Below are 14,396 nucleotides of genomic sequence, written 5' to 3'. Positions count from 1 at the left end.
TTTAAGATAAAACTAAAAAGTGAAGTGGTTTCTACTCACCCTGAAGTAAGTCTGAACTCATTGCCTTGAGAAGTCTTCTAATTTGAGGTTAAGGACCAACCCAGGGTACTCCTGCATTTCTGTGTCTGAGTAAAAACCAAAACAGTCTGCAGGTCAATGATAGTGTCCTTTGGTTTTGAATTGGGGACATCTTTCTTTTTTTTTTTTTTTTTAATATATGTATTTATTTATTTTTGGCTGTGTTGGGTCTTTATTGCTGTGCGCGGGCTTTCTCTAGTTGCAGTGAGCGGGGGCTACTCTTTGTTGTGGTGCGTGGGCTCCTCACTGCGGTGGCTTCTCTAGGTGCGCGGGCTTCAGTAGTTGTGGCGCATGGGCTCAGCTGCTCCGCGGCATGTGGGATCTTCCCAGACCAGGGCTGGAACCCGTGTCCCCTGCATTGGCAGGTGGATTCTTAACCACTGCGCCACCAGGGAAGCCTCGGGGACATCTTTCTTCAGTAAGAAGAATTTAATTTATTTAAAATTGCTACATCTGGGCTTCTGAGTTCTGAAGAGAAAAAATAGAGGCAATCGCTCTATAGTTGCATGTTTTTATCCTCTGGTCCAAATCTAGCTGCCAGAAAGATATTTTTTGGAGTGGAAGGTTGATTTGTTTTCTATTATTAGGATAAAAAAGCCTGCGGCAGGGAGTGAGGAGGAGATCATATGGCCAGAGTGCCAGTCAGTGACTAGAGTGTTCCTCAGGCCTGAAATGACTTTAGGACAAATGTGCTCAAGGATTGTTGAGGTGTCAGAGAACTAATTTTATCCTACCAAGAAGAGGATTTGAACATTTTACCAAAGTTTACTTTTCTAGACACTGCCATTTCTAAAACATTTGGTAATATGTAGTTCTTAATTATTCAGTGGATATTAAAAAGTTTGTTCTTGGGACTTCCCTGGCGGTCCAGTGGTTAAGATTCTGCACTTCCACTGTAGGGGGCTCAGGTTCAATCCTTGGTCAGGGAACTAAGATCCCGCATGCCGCTCTGTGCAGCAAAAAAAAAAGTTTGTGCTAAGTTTGTTATAAGGAAAGGCTGAGTGGTCATATTTCCCTGTTATGATTTTTATAAAAAGTTTTGGTTGGGGAATTCCCTGGCGGTCAAGTGGTTAGGACTACAAGCTGTCATTGCTGAGGGCCTGGGTTCAATCCCTGGTGGGGGAACTAAGATCCCTCCCACACGCTGCGAGGCACAGCATAAGATAAGATAAGATAGGATAAGATAAGAAAATAAAATTTCTGGTTGAACTTTTGGGGGTGATGGATATGTTTATTATCTTGATTGGGGTGATGGTTTTACAAGTGTGAACATATGTCAGAACTTATCAGATTGTACATTTTAAATGTGTACATTTTACTGTATATCAATTATACTTCAATAAAGATAGTTGCTATACTCATTTTATGAGGCTAGCATAACTTGGACATGAAAACCTTGTAAGGACTGTAGTAAGAAAATTACAGCGCAGTCTCTTTCACTCACATAGATGTAAAAATCCAAAACAAAATATCAATACGTTGAATCCAGCAATATATAAAAAGGATACTATATTATAGCCAAGGTGGCTTTATACCAGGAATTCAAAGAATTCAAATCAGAAAACCAATCAATAGTATTTCTCCACATTAACAGATTAAAGAAGAAAAGTTGAATGGTCTTTTCCACAGAATTTTAATAAAATTCATCATCCATTCATGATTTTTTTTAAGGTAGCAATGTTGACTTTTTTTTTTAATTTTTAAATTTTTATTGGAGTACAGTTGATTTGCAATGTTGTGTTAGTTTCTGCTGTACAGCAAAGTGAATCAGTTATACATACACATAGGCTCACTCTTTTTTAGACTCTTTTCCCGTATAGGTCATTATGGAGTACTGACTAGAGTTCCCTGTGCTATACAGTAGGTCCTTATTAGTTATCTATTTTATATATAGTAGTGTGTATATGTCAATCCCAATCTCCCAATTTATCACCCCCACCGATTCATGATTTTTTTTAAAAGTCTTAGAAAAATAGAGATGGGAGCTTTCTTAAACTGATAAAGGGTATATACAAAAAAACCTCACCACACATTAAAAAAATAGTAATAATAAAAGTTCCATGTGCTAATAAACTTCTGACTGGAACCAAAAGTGACACCATGGAGAGGTGGAAAGAGCATTGGCAGGGTATGGAGGCCTGGGCAGGCGGCTCAGGCCACTGGCTGTTGGGACCTGTGTCCAGGCACTTTTGGACCTTTATGTCCTCATTGACAGACTGGATGAGTGATTTTTAAGACACCACCACTCCTGTCTCCACCCCACTGTATACACACAGCACACACGCACAATTCAGTTCTATAATTCTAAAAATAAAACACTTCAGAGAATAATTAGACTGGGACCTGAAGAAGCTGCTGTTTGAGGATGGATTCGTCTAGTTGGCCACACACAGGGAAGATGGCAAATGGCTTGGCCGTTTAATATTTTTGTTAGCATTGCCACTTTTTATTTATCCTTCAATTTGTATACATTTCTACCCAAATGTACAACTTCCGATTTTCAAGAATTGATTTGTGGGTCGGGGGTGGGGGGAACAGTCTTGATACAAATCAATATTTCAGCTCTTTTTTTCTTTTCAGAAAATCCTATAATATACTTTGAAAAATCTATTTCAAGAGAGTGGGGAAGGATGTAAAGGAATAGGGGAAAGGGAGTCCTGTGAACAGCTGGGCTAGAAGGCCTTGCTTTCCTGGGGTAAAGCTCAGCTCTTAACCTGTTGAAGACAGAGGTGGTTGACTAGGGCAACGCAAGGCATCATAAAAGCACCCTGTCCCCCATTTCATATTGTCTAAGAGCCATGTCATTAGAGTTGCTTGTTTTGCTTAAGGTAGCAGTTTTCAATGTATATTCACACCCTAAAGATGTTAGAATAAGTGGGGAGCAGGCGATCTCTTTGTTACGTCTGAGAACAAATTTGGAGAAACAGTGTTTAATTCTCTTTTTTTCCACAGTTCTCGCAACCCTTTAAATGTGCTTGTCATTTTTCTAAAAGGGGGGATTTAGTATTTAACTCTTCAAGGATCTTTATGTTTCTTGACCATACTTTAGGAATAGCTGGGCTAATGCACTGCCTCAAAGAGGACTGCATTCGAGTGAGATTCCAGAAAGCCCTACCAAACTGACTTAAACCTATAAGGGACTAGTTTGCCTCATGCAACAAGAAGCCTGGGGTTAGATTGTCCAGGTTGGTACAGTAGCTAAATGATGTCCAGGAGCCAGGCTTCTTCTTGCTCTGGCATCCGTAACACATTTGACTTTCACCTCACGGTCCCAGGATGGCTGCTGTACCACTAAGCATCATATCTACGTTCCGGGCAGGAAGAATGGAGAGGACCAAAATGCAAAGGACTCTCCCTGAAGTGAGGCTTTGCCTTCCTATTCAGTGACCTTGCCAGAGAGTTCTGTTCTCATCATTGTCTAGAATGGCCTAGATGAGAAGATAAGGGTTTCAGCTTTTTGGCTGTTATATTTGAGGACATCAAAGGAAAAGAGGGTGGGGGTGGCTTTTATCTTTAATTTTAGTAAAAGAGCCCTCCTCACCCCCAAGTCTCCAGTAATTCCTGGCTGTTGGTCCTGCAGGTGCTACGCATGATGGTCGGAGTGAATATCTCAGATGAGCAGCTGGGCAGCATCGCAGACAGGACCATCCAGGAGGCTGATCAGGATGGGGACAGCGCCATATCTTTCACAGAATTTGTTAAGGTCAGTCACTTACCTCTTGGTTTGAAAAAGTTAAATCCTACTACACAGGAGGGAGGGAGAAAAACATTATTCACATAAGAGCTTGAGACAGTATCTCCTGTTGTGACCTTCATAACTGTCGTTGGGTTTTGTTTTTTTTAACAGGTTTTGGAGAAGGTGGACGTAGAACAGAAAATGAGCATCCGATTTCTTCACTAAAGGACTGAGACCAAACTGTTCCTTGCTTTCTAGTATTTAAGAACTGGAACTTGAAAGTCCTCCTGTCCACCAGCCCCACCTCCATCCCATCATTCCCCTTCTCCCAAAGTACTACTGCTGTTGCATGACAACCCCAAATATGTTCCATCAACACAAACCTGCCTTTGGTGTATAAACAGGGCATTACAGAATGGTACACCCCGTCTAATTCTGTTCAGTATCATTCGCTGGGTATCTCCATTTCTAAATATCACCTCCCCCTGTTCTGCTGCTGAATGCCACGTGTCCATCCAGTCTGAGAAGTGAGAGGGATTCATGCCAAGAACCAGCCAGCAAAGCTCTTTTACTGGATGTGGACCGTAGCCATGCTGCCTTCCCCCCAGCTTGGCTCTGGCATGCTCCTTTATCCTTTTTTATACACCCTTTGCTTCCTACTTCTCTTTCACCCAATCTACCATTCACTTAATCTTTCAGTGTCCCTGCTTTTTATTAAGCTTCAGTCCCCTCTGTTCTACTTGGCACCCCAAGCTATGCCTGTTAAATGTATTTCTGACTTGGCAGTATAGTTCAGTGGTCTGGCAGTTTTTAATCTACTTTTACTCTTAAATGGGTCTTTGGGATGTTGCCTCTTCAGGAGCTTTTCGGTCAATACTTCTCTCAGAAGAATGTCTTGACCATCTCTTGGTCCCCTCTGCTCTGTCACCAAAGGGCTGTTGGTTGGAGATGTTCTTGAAAGATAAGGGTTATAGAGACAAGTCTTCTGGGTGGCTTGCCCAGGTCGCTCTACCTCTGGCCTCCGATTCTCAACATACATACCTACGTGGCTGCTCCTGTCAGTACAGTGTTGACTCTCCACAAATTAGCCATATGCCTGCAGGCTTGCTTAGTTTGAGGATGCTGTCACCACCAGAATAGCCGCTCTGACAATATGCTTGTCAGGGGTGTTTCTCATGGCTGCTTGAACAAGGAGACTGGGCACCCTAAAAGTATTCCCACCTCTGCAGCATGGTTTATGCCTCAGTGCTGTGTGCCCTGGAATGTTTTTCACTTCACATTTCCAAGTAGAAAGATAAGTGCCTAACTTATCCCAGTCCACAAGATTGAAAGATTGTCCTCAGTGTCTTGAGGTTTTGCACAAAATTCTCTATGAATTTTACACCTGGCACATGTTACTGCTGGAAGCCATAGTCAGCTCCTACTACAGGTCCAAAGCATTGAATGTATCGTATCATTAGCTGCCTGGTTACAATGACATCCTAGCTCCTCTCTTAGACCACTGCTAATCCCTTAGGAACAAGGGCTCTGGCACTGGTGGCACGACCTGAGGTGGCATTATAGGCCTTTGCATGAACCAGAGCAACTTCTCTGCCTAAGTCAGCTTAGTATAGACCTCATTGAATCAGGCTGTTATTATTCTAACATCTGTCTTTATGAGTCTCTTCATCCATACATCTATCCTTGGCTGATTTTCTCTGACTCATTGCTTGCTTGCTGTTTCCTTGCTTTGGAAGGCTATCCAAGATGTATACACAATACTTTAGGAAGGGAATTACTTTAAAAAAAAAAAAAAACACTGCAAAGGGATTAGGAAGAGTGGAGAAGAAAGAGTGGCCAGGCTGGATGACTCAAGTATAAATGACTGAGGAATTCTTGGTGAAGTATCAGTCTGACTTTGTGATCAAGTGTTGTAATATAGGAATTGTATAAAAGGGAAGAGTTGTCTGACACTGGTCTGTTAGAGAGGTACTTCAGAGGCTCCTTGACCTGCATATTTAAAGTTCCTAAGATTATGGCTTTTTGCTCCTTTTGGCTGTATAGCAAACTGTTTTAATCCACAGTTGTGCCTTATTGTTCCATTAAAATTGTATTCTTTGATCCATCGATAAATACTTGTGGTTAAAACAAAATAACTTGGGTCATTTTTGTCCCTGTGTTTTACAAGAATTTTACATAACTCAGTCCCCTTCTTCAAGTTTGAAATCACAGTGTGTCTCCCTTACTCGGGTTTATGTCTGTGCTATCAAATGCCTTTATTTGAACGTAATTGGAACATGACATGAGATTCTATCGACTTTTATATCTGCTGCTGCCTGGACACAAGAGGTGGGAGTGTTCATCTAGGAGCCAGCAGTATGTGGCTCTGGGCATGGCTTTGACAGCCTTAGCCACTGCCCACTTGCTCCAGGTAGAATTCCATTTCTGTTCTTGACTCTCTGACTCCTTAAATGTAGAAGAGGTCTAAAATGGGGTATCTGTCTATTGCTTGTTAATAAGTTGTCTACCCCCTCATGTACGTACAGTCTCAATGACATATTGTACCCAGCTATTGTTACATGGCTTTTCACATCTTCAAGTTTCAGTCTGCTATGTAGGGTATGAATATCTCTTATTTTAAGGTTTAGTGTCACGCCACAAGACTCAAAAGAGTAATAGCTAGAGTCATCCTATAAATTCTAACACAATACCCTCTTCTTTTCCGGTCCCTCTGCCTCAAAAGTCCATTCAAAATGACTTCCACTGTTTCAGCTTTGCTTCATTTTGAGTGTAATTTTAGGATTTGGAGAAAGTGACAAATAGATGGAGTGACCAGGCCGTCAGTTTTGGAGGAAGCTTAATGTTACTGACCATGGCCATAGGTATACCAGTCTGTGACTAAAATAAGACATTCATTGATACTGTAAAAAAAAATTTTAAGAACATTACAACATTACCTGCAGTTTGAAGAGAATCCCCTTAACTAATTTTATTTCCCTTGCTCCCTTCTGGTCTACCCATGCATTACATATTTCTAAAGTAAATGAAACATAACATGAGATGATAACAGCTTTTAGAAATTAACATATTGTAATATTTCCCCATGTTAACTGTTCTTCCTTGTTTGTATCAACGGTTACATAATATTTTACCAACTTGATGTAATATTTACTTAACCATTACCTTATGTGGCATGCGGGATCTTCCCTGACCAGAGTTCAAACCCACGTCCCCCTGCGGTGGAAGCACAGAGTTTTAACCACTGGACCACCAGGGAAGTCCCATTACCTTATTTGCTTATTGTTTCCAATTTTATGTTATAAAATAATGGTACAATGAATGCCTTTTTGCATATAACTCTTTTTTCTTTGAAAAAATTTTGTGGGAGTGGGATTACTAGAGCAAACTTTAGGCATTTACTCACAGCTTTTGATAGGCTTCAAGAGAATGCCGGAAGCAATCAAATTACTCTCTTTTACCTTCAGTATTCTTTTTAGAATGTTCTTCGTGGTCACCTATTTTTTCAAATTGATTATAGAATCCTGTCAAATTTTGTATTTAAAACACTATTAGAATAGATTGTCTTGATTGGGATTTAGAGCAGGTATTTACTGTAGAGACGCCTCATGGAGGACTGTCTTTAGAAACTGGATTTCTTATGCTACAAGCCAGGTATTTATCCTGTTCCCCAAACACTGAAAGCAGAATTGCTTGGAAGGAAGTCATCATTACTGGACTGAAATTCCCTAAATTCACATTCCTTTGGCTGAGCTTTGAGTCAACAAGTGATTCAAACTGAAGATGGCTGGTATTTGCCAGTACAGACCATTTAACATCCAGATTAATAGAAACTCCAGTTTAGAGATTTTCATTTTCTTTTCCTCTATGCCAAGCAGTGATGAGAGATTTACCCGGTAAGTTTGTGAGGTACTGCAGGCTGTTTCCTCACAGGTCTGAGAGGGAGCAGATAGCAATGAAGAGTCTCGTGTCTTTTAAGATGGAGTAAGTAGGGAATTCCCTGGCGGTCCAGTGGTTAGGACTCAGTGCTGTTGGAGTAAGTAACTGGCCTGACATCTTTACCTAAGGTATAAGCTGATCAAGGACATTGTCTTGAGATGCCAAGACTCAGTTTTCTTCTCTAAGCTCTTAAGTCTCTAAGCACTAGATTCTGATCTCTCATCAGAACTAGGAAGGCTGTTTGTTTGGAGGCATGGTCCTGACACTTCCCACCACCCTTTGCAGTCTATTCAAGAACTGAAGCAGGTAGGTGAATTGTTATATCTAGTACCTGAATGTGGCTGGAGAAATAAGAATTGATCAAAGAAGGTCTCTGGGCTACCACAGTAGATATCAAGCACCATTAACCAGAGTTTGTGTTTTATTCACAAGAAAATCTCGTATTCCCTAAAACACACACACACACACGCACACACACACACACACACAGATATTCTTTAGAAACAAATCTGATAAATTCTAATAAACCTGGTGATATGGTCATCCAGCCCATAACAAATTGGAAGTAGTTAAATTAACAGGCACTACTAGAAACTGGTATGCTGATAACCAAGAAGGGCAGCTGACAAAGGAGGAGACAATATGAAAAACCAAGTAACTCAGTAGGCATTCTAGTGTAGACCAGATAATCCTAAGCAGTTCATTAAACCTGATGGCATTTCAACAACATGTGTTTATAGAAAAGACATCAAGTCATCAAGAAAAGGTCTAAAATGTGCTGGTGCTTATAAGTTTAAGCTTCAATAAAATGGAAGTTTACTTAAGTGAAACATCCCTGATAATACTAAAAAATTAAATGTTATTACATGTAATTCAGGCTGCACCTAGATCTGTGTAACAATACTATTTGTCCTGGTCGATCTCAGTAATTCCTGCCTGGTTTTTCCTTTTCCTTTTCCACATCTTTTTCCTTATCATTTTGTAAAAAGAAATTGTTGATGGTGACTTCAAGCGGTGGCATGGCTTAGAGACATATCTGCAAACAACCTTATGGGCTATGGAGAGAAAAAGCATTATTCTCTATGACACTATATTTCTTGGGGGTAGGTGTTATCTTTTCTCTGTCAACTTGGGAATAGCAGATTTCTAGCTGTTATTAAATTATCCTCTGCAGGATATCTCTGTGGAGAGAAGGCTGCCATGGAGACCCTCATTATTTGATGAAACATTTTCTCAGAACAGACTCAATCTCTGTATAAAAACTTTCAACTTCAGCAGAATGCACATGCTGTACTTTAAATGATTTTGTGCTGCCTCCTACCTCCTCCTGGCAGATGTGGAGCCGAATCACAAACCTGGGAAAGCATACAATCCGTGTTTGTAAAACATGACTGCATTCTGTGAGCTCCTCCTCTGTGCCCATGAAATTAGGGGTAATTCTGGTAGCTTCGTAATCACAGAGACATCATAGATATTGCGAGATGGTTAGAGAACAAAAAGAGGCAGATACTAGCAAAGTTTGCAAAAGGGGAAAAGGGCAGATTTCAGAAATGATCCACTCATTTGTTTGACATTATTCCCCAGCAGAATTTTAGAATGAGTCATTACATGGTTGTGAAGACATGGAAAAGAATTTGATGATCACCAGGATGCTGATGTTTTTGGCAAAGAATTAAGTACGCAAAATTCCTCTCACTTATTTCAAAGTTTTATTAAATTTGTGTGTCAGATCAATGAAATAGGCAGAGTGTTGAGTGTTGCTTTTTTTAAAATTTATTTATTCATTTAGTTATTTTTGGCTGCGTTGGGTCTTTGTTGCTGAGCGCGGGCTTTCTCTAGTTGCAGCGAGTGGGGGCTACTCTTCCTTGTGGTGCACGGGCTTCTCATTGCAGTGGCTTCTCTTGTTGCAGAGCACAGGCTCTAGGCACACGGGCTTCAGTAGTTGTGGCACACGGGGGCTCAGTAGTTGTGGCTCACGGGCTTTAGAGCGCCAGCTCAGTAGTTGTGGCGCACGGGCTTAGTTGCTCCACGGCATATGGGATCTTCCTGGACCAGGCCTTGAACCCGTGTTCCCTGCACTGGCAGGCGGATTCTTAACCACTGCGCCACCAGGGAAGTCCAGCTTTTTTTTAATAAATTTATTTATTTATTTATTTATTTTTGGCTGTGTTGGGTCTCTGTTGCTGTGCACAATCTTTCTCTAGTTGTGGCGAGCGGGGGCTACTCTTCATTGCAGTGTGCGGGCTTCTCATTGTGGTGGCTTCTCTTGTTGCAGAGCATGGGCTCTAAGCACACGGGCTTCAGTAGTTGTGGCACACGGGCTCTAGAGCACAGGCTCAGTAGTTGTGGCACACGGGCTTAGTTGCTCTGCGGCATGTGGGATCTTCCTGGACCAGGGCTCGAACCCGTGTCTCCTGCATTGGCAGGCAGATTCTTAACCACTGCGCCACCAGGGAAGTTCCCTAGAGTGTTGTTTTCAGCAAAACATATGACTGGGTCTCTCATAGTATTCATAAGGTTAAGATGGAGAAAATTGGGTTGGATTACAGTTGATGTGTTTGAGGATGGTAGTTGAATAACCATACACCAAAAAGCTAAAAGATCAGTATCAGCAGTCTTGAAAAAGAGGGACAGAATTGGAATCACACTTCCCAATTTCAAAATTTACTTACTACAAAGCTACAGTAATCAAGGCATGAGGATAGACCTCCTCATGCTCTAGTCCATAGAGCAATGGACTAGAATCATGAGTCTAGAAATAAATCCTCACAATTATGGTCAGCTGATCTTTGACAAGGATGCCAAAGCAAACTGGTGGGGGAAAACAGTAGTCTTTTGATACAACTGGGGCAATTGGATATCCTTATGCAAATGAATGAAGTTGGACCCCTACCTCACACCATATGCAAACAACAACAAAAAATCAAACGACTTTAAAAAATGTATGAAAGACTTAAATGTAAGAGCTAAAGTTACAAAACTTATAGAAGAAAACATAGGCATAAATCTTCATGACCTTGGGTTAGGCAGTGGTTTCTTAAATATGATACCAAAAGCACAATCAACAAAATAAAAAATAGGTAAACTGGACATCATCAAAATTTAAAACTTTTGGGACTTCCCTGGTGGTCCAGTGGTTAAGACTCTGCACTTCCACTGCAGGGGGCATGGGTTCGATCCGTGGTCAGAGAACAAAGATCCCACGTGCCACATGGCATGAAAAAAAATTTTTTAACTTTTGTTGTTCAAGAAAGTGAAAAGATAATCTGTAGAGTGGGAGAAAATACTTGCAAATCATATTCTGATAAGGGACTTGTACCTACATTTTATAAATTACATCTCAACAATAAAAAGACAACCCAATTATGCAACCCTTGGGCACTGTTGCTGGGAATGTAAGATGGTAGAGCCACTGTGGAAAACAGTACGGCTGTTCCTCAAAAAATTAAAAATAGAATTACCATATGATCCAGAAATTCCATTTTTGGGTATATACCCAAAAGAATTGAAAGCAGGGTCTTTTTTTTTTTTTAATCACTGTAGAGTCCGGTTTCTATTCACAAAGAAAAAGCTCCAGTCCATCTTGTAACTTTTTTTGAAAAATTCCTGACATTACAGAACTAAACTGAAATGTATTAATATTCCACTCACATTTCTGTGACAAACAAACAAAAAGTTCATGAGCCAAAAAAACACAAAAAACAAAAAACAAGGAGAAGCTTATAAAACTAAATATGGATCTCAGCATTAGCAGCTGAACAGAGAAAGGAATTAAAATGCTTTAATTAAAAAATCACAAGTGGATGATAAAGTGTGTAGAAACTGAAAACTTACAAACTATTTAAAACCTGGAATCGCTGACTGTTCAGAAACTACTCAGATGGGTCATGGGTAGTGGTGAACAGCAGAAAGGGATTATGGATGAATCTGCATTGTTCTAGATGCTCCCCATGCCACCTGTCTCCGAGGAAAGCCTGACATTTATTAGATATTGAGCCAGGCTAATGCTGGCAGCAGATCCAGTGATGGTAACCTGCTTATCAGTAGATCTTTCCACTGGGTTCCCAATTTTGATCTGCACCCCAGATATCTGACAGATCTCATTGATTTTGGTGCCTTGACACCCGATTATGCAGCCAATCAAATCGTTGGGAACTGTGAGTTCATGAAAAGTAGTGTGAGCAGATGCATCCAAACCACTGAATCCGGTGATGCCATGTGTCATGGGAAAATGAGACTGTTGCATTGCCAACTGGTGGAGCTTGGTCAAATCTGGCTGTGGAATGACATACTGTCCTTGAATGGTATAGGCCTATAGAGGTGGTCCCTCTAGGTCAGCGTTGAGGCACATGGACGGGGTGGTGTGGGGAGCTCGCACTGTCCCTGTCTGTGCTGTACCTGTCCTGACCACCTGCAAAGATGACCGGAGAACTGGAGGCTTGGGCCAGTATGGGATGGTCACACCCTTTGGGGGGGGGTACTGGGAGAGAGTCTCCAACATGACCACGCAGATCTGTTTCACACCCTCAGTGATGGATTGCGGAATGCCAGCAAGAGTGATGGCCTGCTCAGTCGAGCTGGGGAGCATTTCCCCTGCCACCTGGACCTGAGCCCCTGTACTCTCTCCTATTTCCTTGATCTTGCAACCACCTTTCCCAATGAGAGCTACACTGACCAGCAGGGACCACCAGCCTCAGGGTGACTGGGGGTCTACTGGCAGCTGTGCTATTGGTCATAGAGCTGCTGATGTCCTCTTCCAGTTTGTCAATGATCATAACAAAGGCTTTGAAGATGGCATTAGTGGGTCCAGCCAAAGTGATAATCCTCTCAGGACAATTCCCTCCTGAGTTGTTGATATGTGCACCACTCTCCTCGTGCACCTTCCTAACTGATTCTCCTTTCTTTCCCAATGATACTGCCAACTTCCTTTCCATGCATAAGTAGTCGGATGGTGAGAGTGACATTTAATTCACCTTCATTCACACCGGTGTCCATGTCGAGCAGTGTTCTGAGGAGCTGGACTCTAAGTGGTCAAGCCTTTGGTCACTGGTGTGGGTGAAAGCCAAAAACTGCAGGCACGAGACGACTGAGGGGAAAAAAGGAGCCGGCGGGAAGGGGAAGGGCGGGAGGCCGGGGCGGAACAATAGGGGCTGGCAGGAAGGCAAGGGGGCCCCTCCGGAGGGGTGGGGGGGGGAGGAGGAGGAGGAGGAGGAGGAGGAGGGGAGGAGGAGGAGGAGGAAGAGGGGGAGGAGGGGGGAGGGGGAGGAGGGGGTGGAGGAAGGGCGAAAGAGACCCCGGGCGAGTGGAGGGCAGCGGAGGGTGGGCAGGCGGGAGAGGGTGTGCTCTGGCTGCTGCCTCAGCTGGTCTGGGAGAGTAGGGTCTTAAAGAGGTATTTGTATACCTATGTTCATAGCAGCACTGGTCACAATAGCCAAAGGTGGAAGCAACCTAAACGTCCACTGACACATGAATGGAAAACCAAAATGTGGTATATACATACAGTGATATATCATTCAGCCTTAAAATGGAAGGAAATTTTGACACATGCTACAACATGGATGAACCCTAAAGATATTATGCTAAGTGAAAGAAGCCAATCACAAAAGGACAAATACTGTATGATTCCAGGGCCTGGAGGAATGGGAGATTAGGGAGTGATAGCTAAGGGGTGTGAGGTTTCTTTTTTTGTATTAAGGAAATGTTCTAAAATCGTGTTGATGGATATATAATTTTGTGACTATACTAAAAGCCATTGAATGGTACATATAAAATGGATGAATTATATGACATTTGAATTATACCTCAGTATAACTATTTATTTATTTATTTACTTATTTATTTATTTATTTTAATTTTTGGCTGGGTCAGGTCTTAGCTGTGGCATGCGGGATCTTTTTTTGTTGTGGCGCATGGGCTCTTCGTTGCGGCGCGCTGCCTTCTCTCTAGTTGTGGCAGCTGGCTCCAGAGCACGTGGGCTCTGTAGCTGCAGAACGCAGGCTCTCTAGTTGTGTGTGGCCCAAGGGCTTAGTTGCTCCGCAGCACGTGGGATCTTAGGTCCCCCACCAGGGATTGAACCTGAGTCCCCTGCATGGGAAGGCAGATTCTTAACCACTGGACCACCAGGGAAGTCCCTCAATATAACTTTAAATAAAAGATCAGTGGGAATCCCCTGGCAGTCCAGTGGTTAGGACTCCACACTTTCACTGCTGAGGGTGTGGGTTCAATCCCTGGTTGGGGGAACTAAGATCCTGCCAGCTGTGCAGCGTGGCCAAAAAATAAAAAATAAAAATAAATTAAAATTAAAAAAATAAAAGATCAGTGTCAGACTTAAGGAAAACCTTCCATGCCATGCCATGGGATTTACTGTCAGTATTCAGTCCTTTTCAACATCCAAAGACAAAGCATAAAAGTAGTGTTTATTAATTTTTTAAAGTAACATAATGCCATAAAAGTAGTTAATACAGTCCCTCCATGGGAGAAAAGAGGTTAAATTATCTTAATAGTTTGCATTCAATCAATAATAGCTAACATTTAAAATAAAATAATTTTATTTATTTATTTATTTTTGGCTGTGTTGGGTCTTCATTGTTGTGCACGGGCTTTCTTTAGTTGCGGTGAGCGGGGGCTACTCTTTGTTGTGGTGCGCGGGCTTCTCATTGTCGTGGCTTCTCTTGTTGCGGAGCTCGGGCTGTAGGCGCTCAGGCTT

At 42.0% G+C, this 14,396-nt stretch overlaps 1 protein-coding gene and 1 pseudogene across 1 annotated transcript in view; one reads left to right on the top strand and one right to left on the bottom strand.

The window, feature by feature from the left end:
- CHP1 (calcineurin like EF-hand protein 1) overlaps positions 1-5,894 on the top strand; it is a 36,385-nt gene extending 30,491 nt beyond the window's left edge. The window contains exons 6-7 of the mRNA XM_061180475.1: positions 3,659-3,781; positions 3,926-5,894. Coding sequence (XP_061036458.1) covers positions 3,659-3,781; positions 3,926-3,979 — 177 coding nt within the window. The 3' untranslated portion in view covers positions 3,980-5,894. The remainder of the gene's footprint in view (positions 1-3,658; positions 3,782-3,925) is intronic.
- Positions 5,895-11,593: 5,699 nt separating this feature from the next.
- Positions 11,594-12,685, bottom strand: LOC133085269 (poly(rC)-binding protein 2-like; annotated as a pseudogene).
- Positions 12,686-14,396: the final 1,711 nt, after the last annotated feature.

This window comes from Eubalaena glacialis, chromosome 2 (assembly GCF_028564815.1).
Source record: "Eubalaena glacialis isolate mEubGla1 chromosome 2, mEubGla1.1.hap2.+ XY, whole genome shotgun sequence".
NCBI classification, from domain to species: Eukaryota; Metazoa; Chordata; class Mammalia; order Artiodactyla; family Balaenidae; genus Eubalaena; species Eubalaena glacialis.
This window is presented reverse-complemented; position numbering and strand designations above follow the sequence as displayed.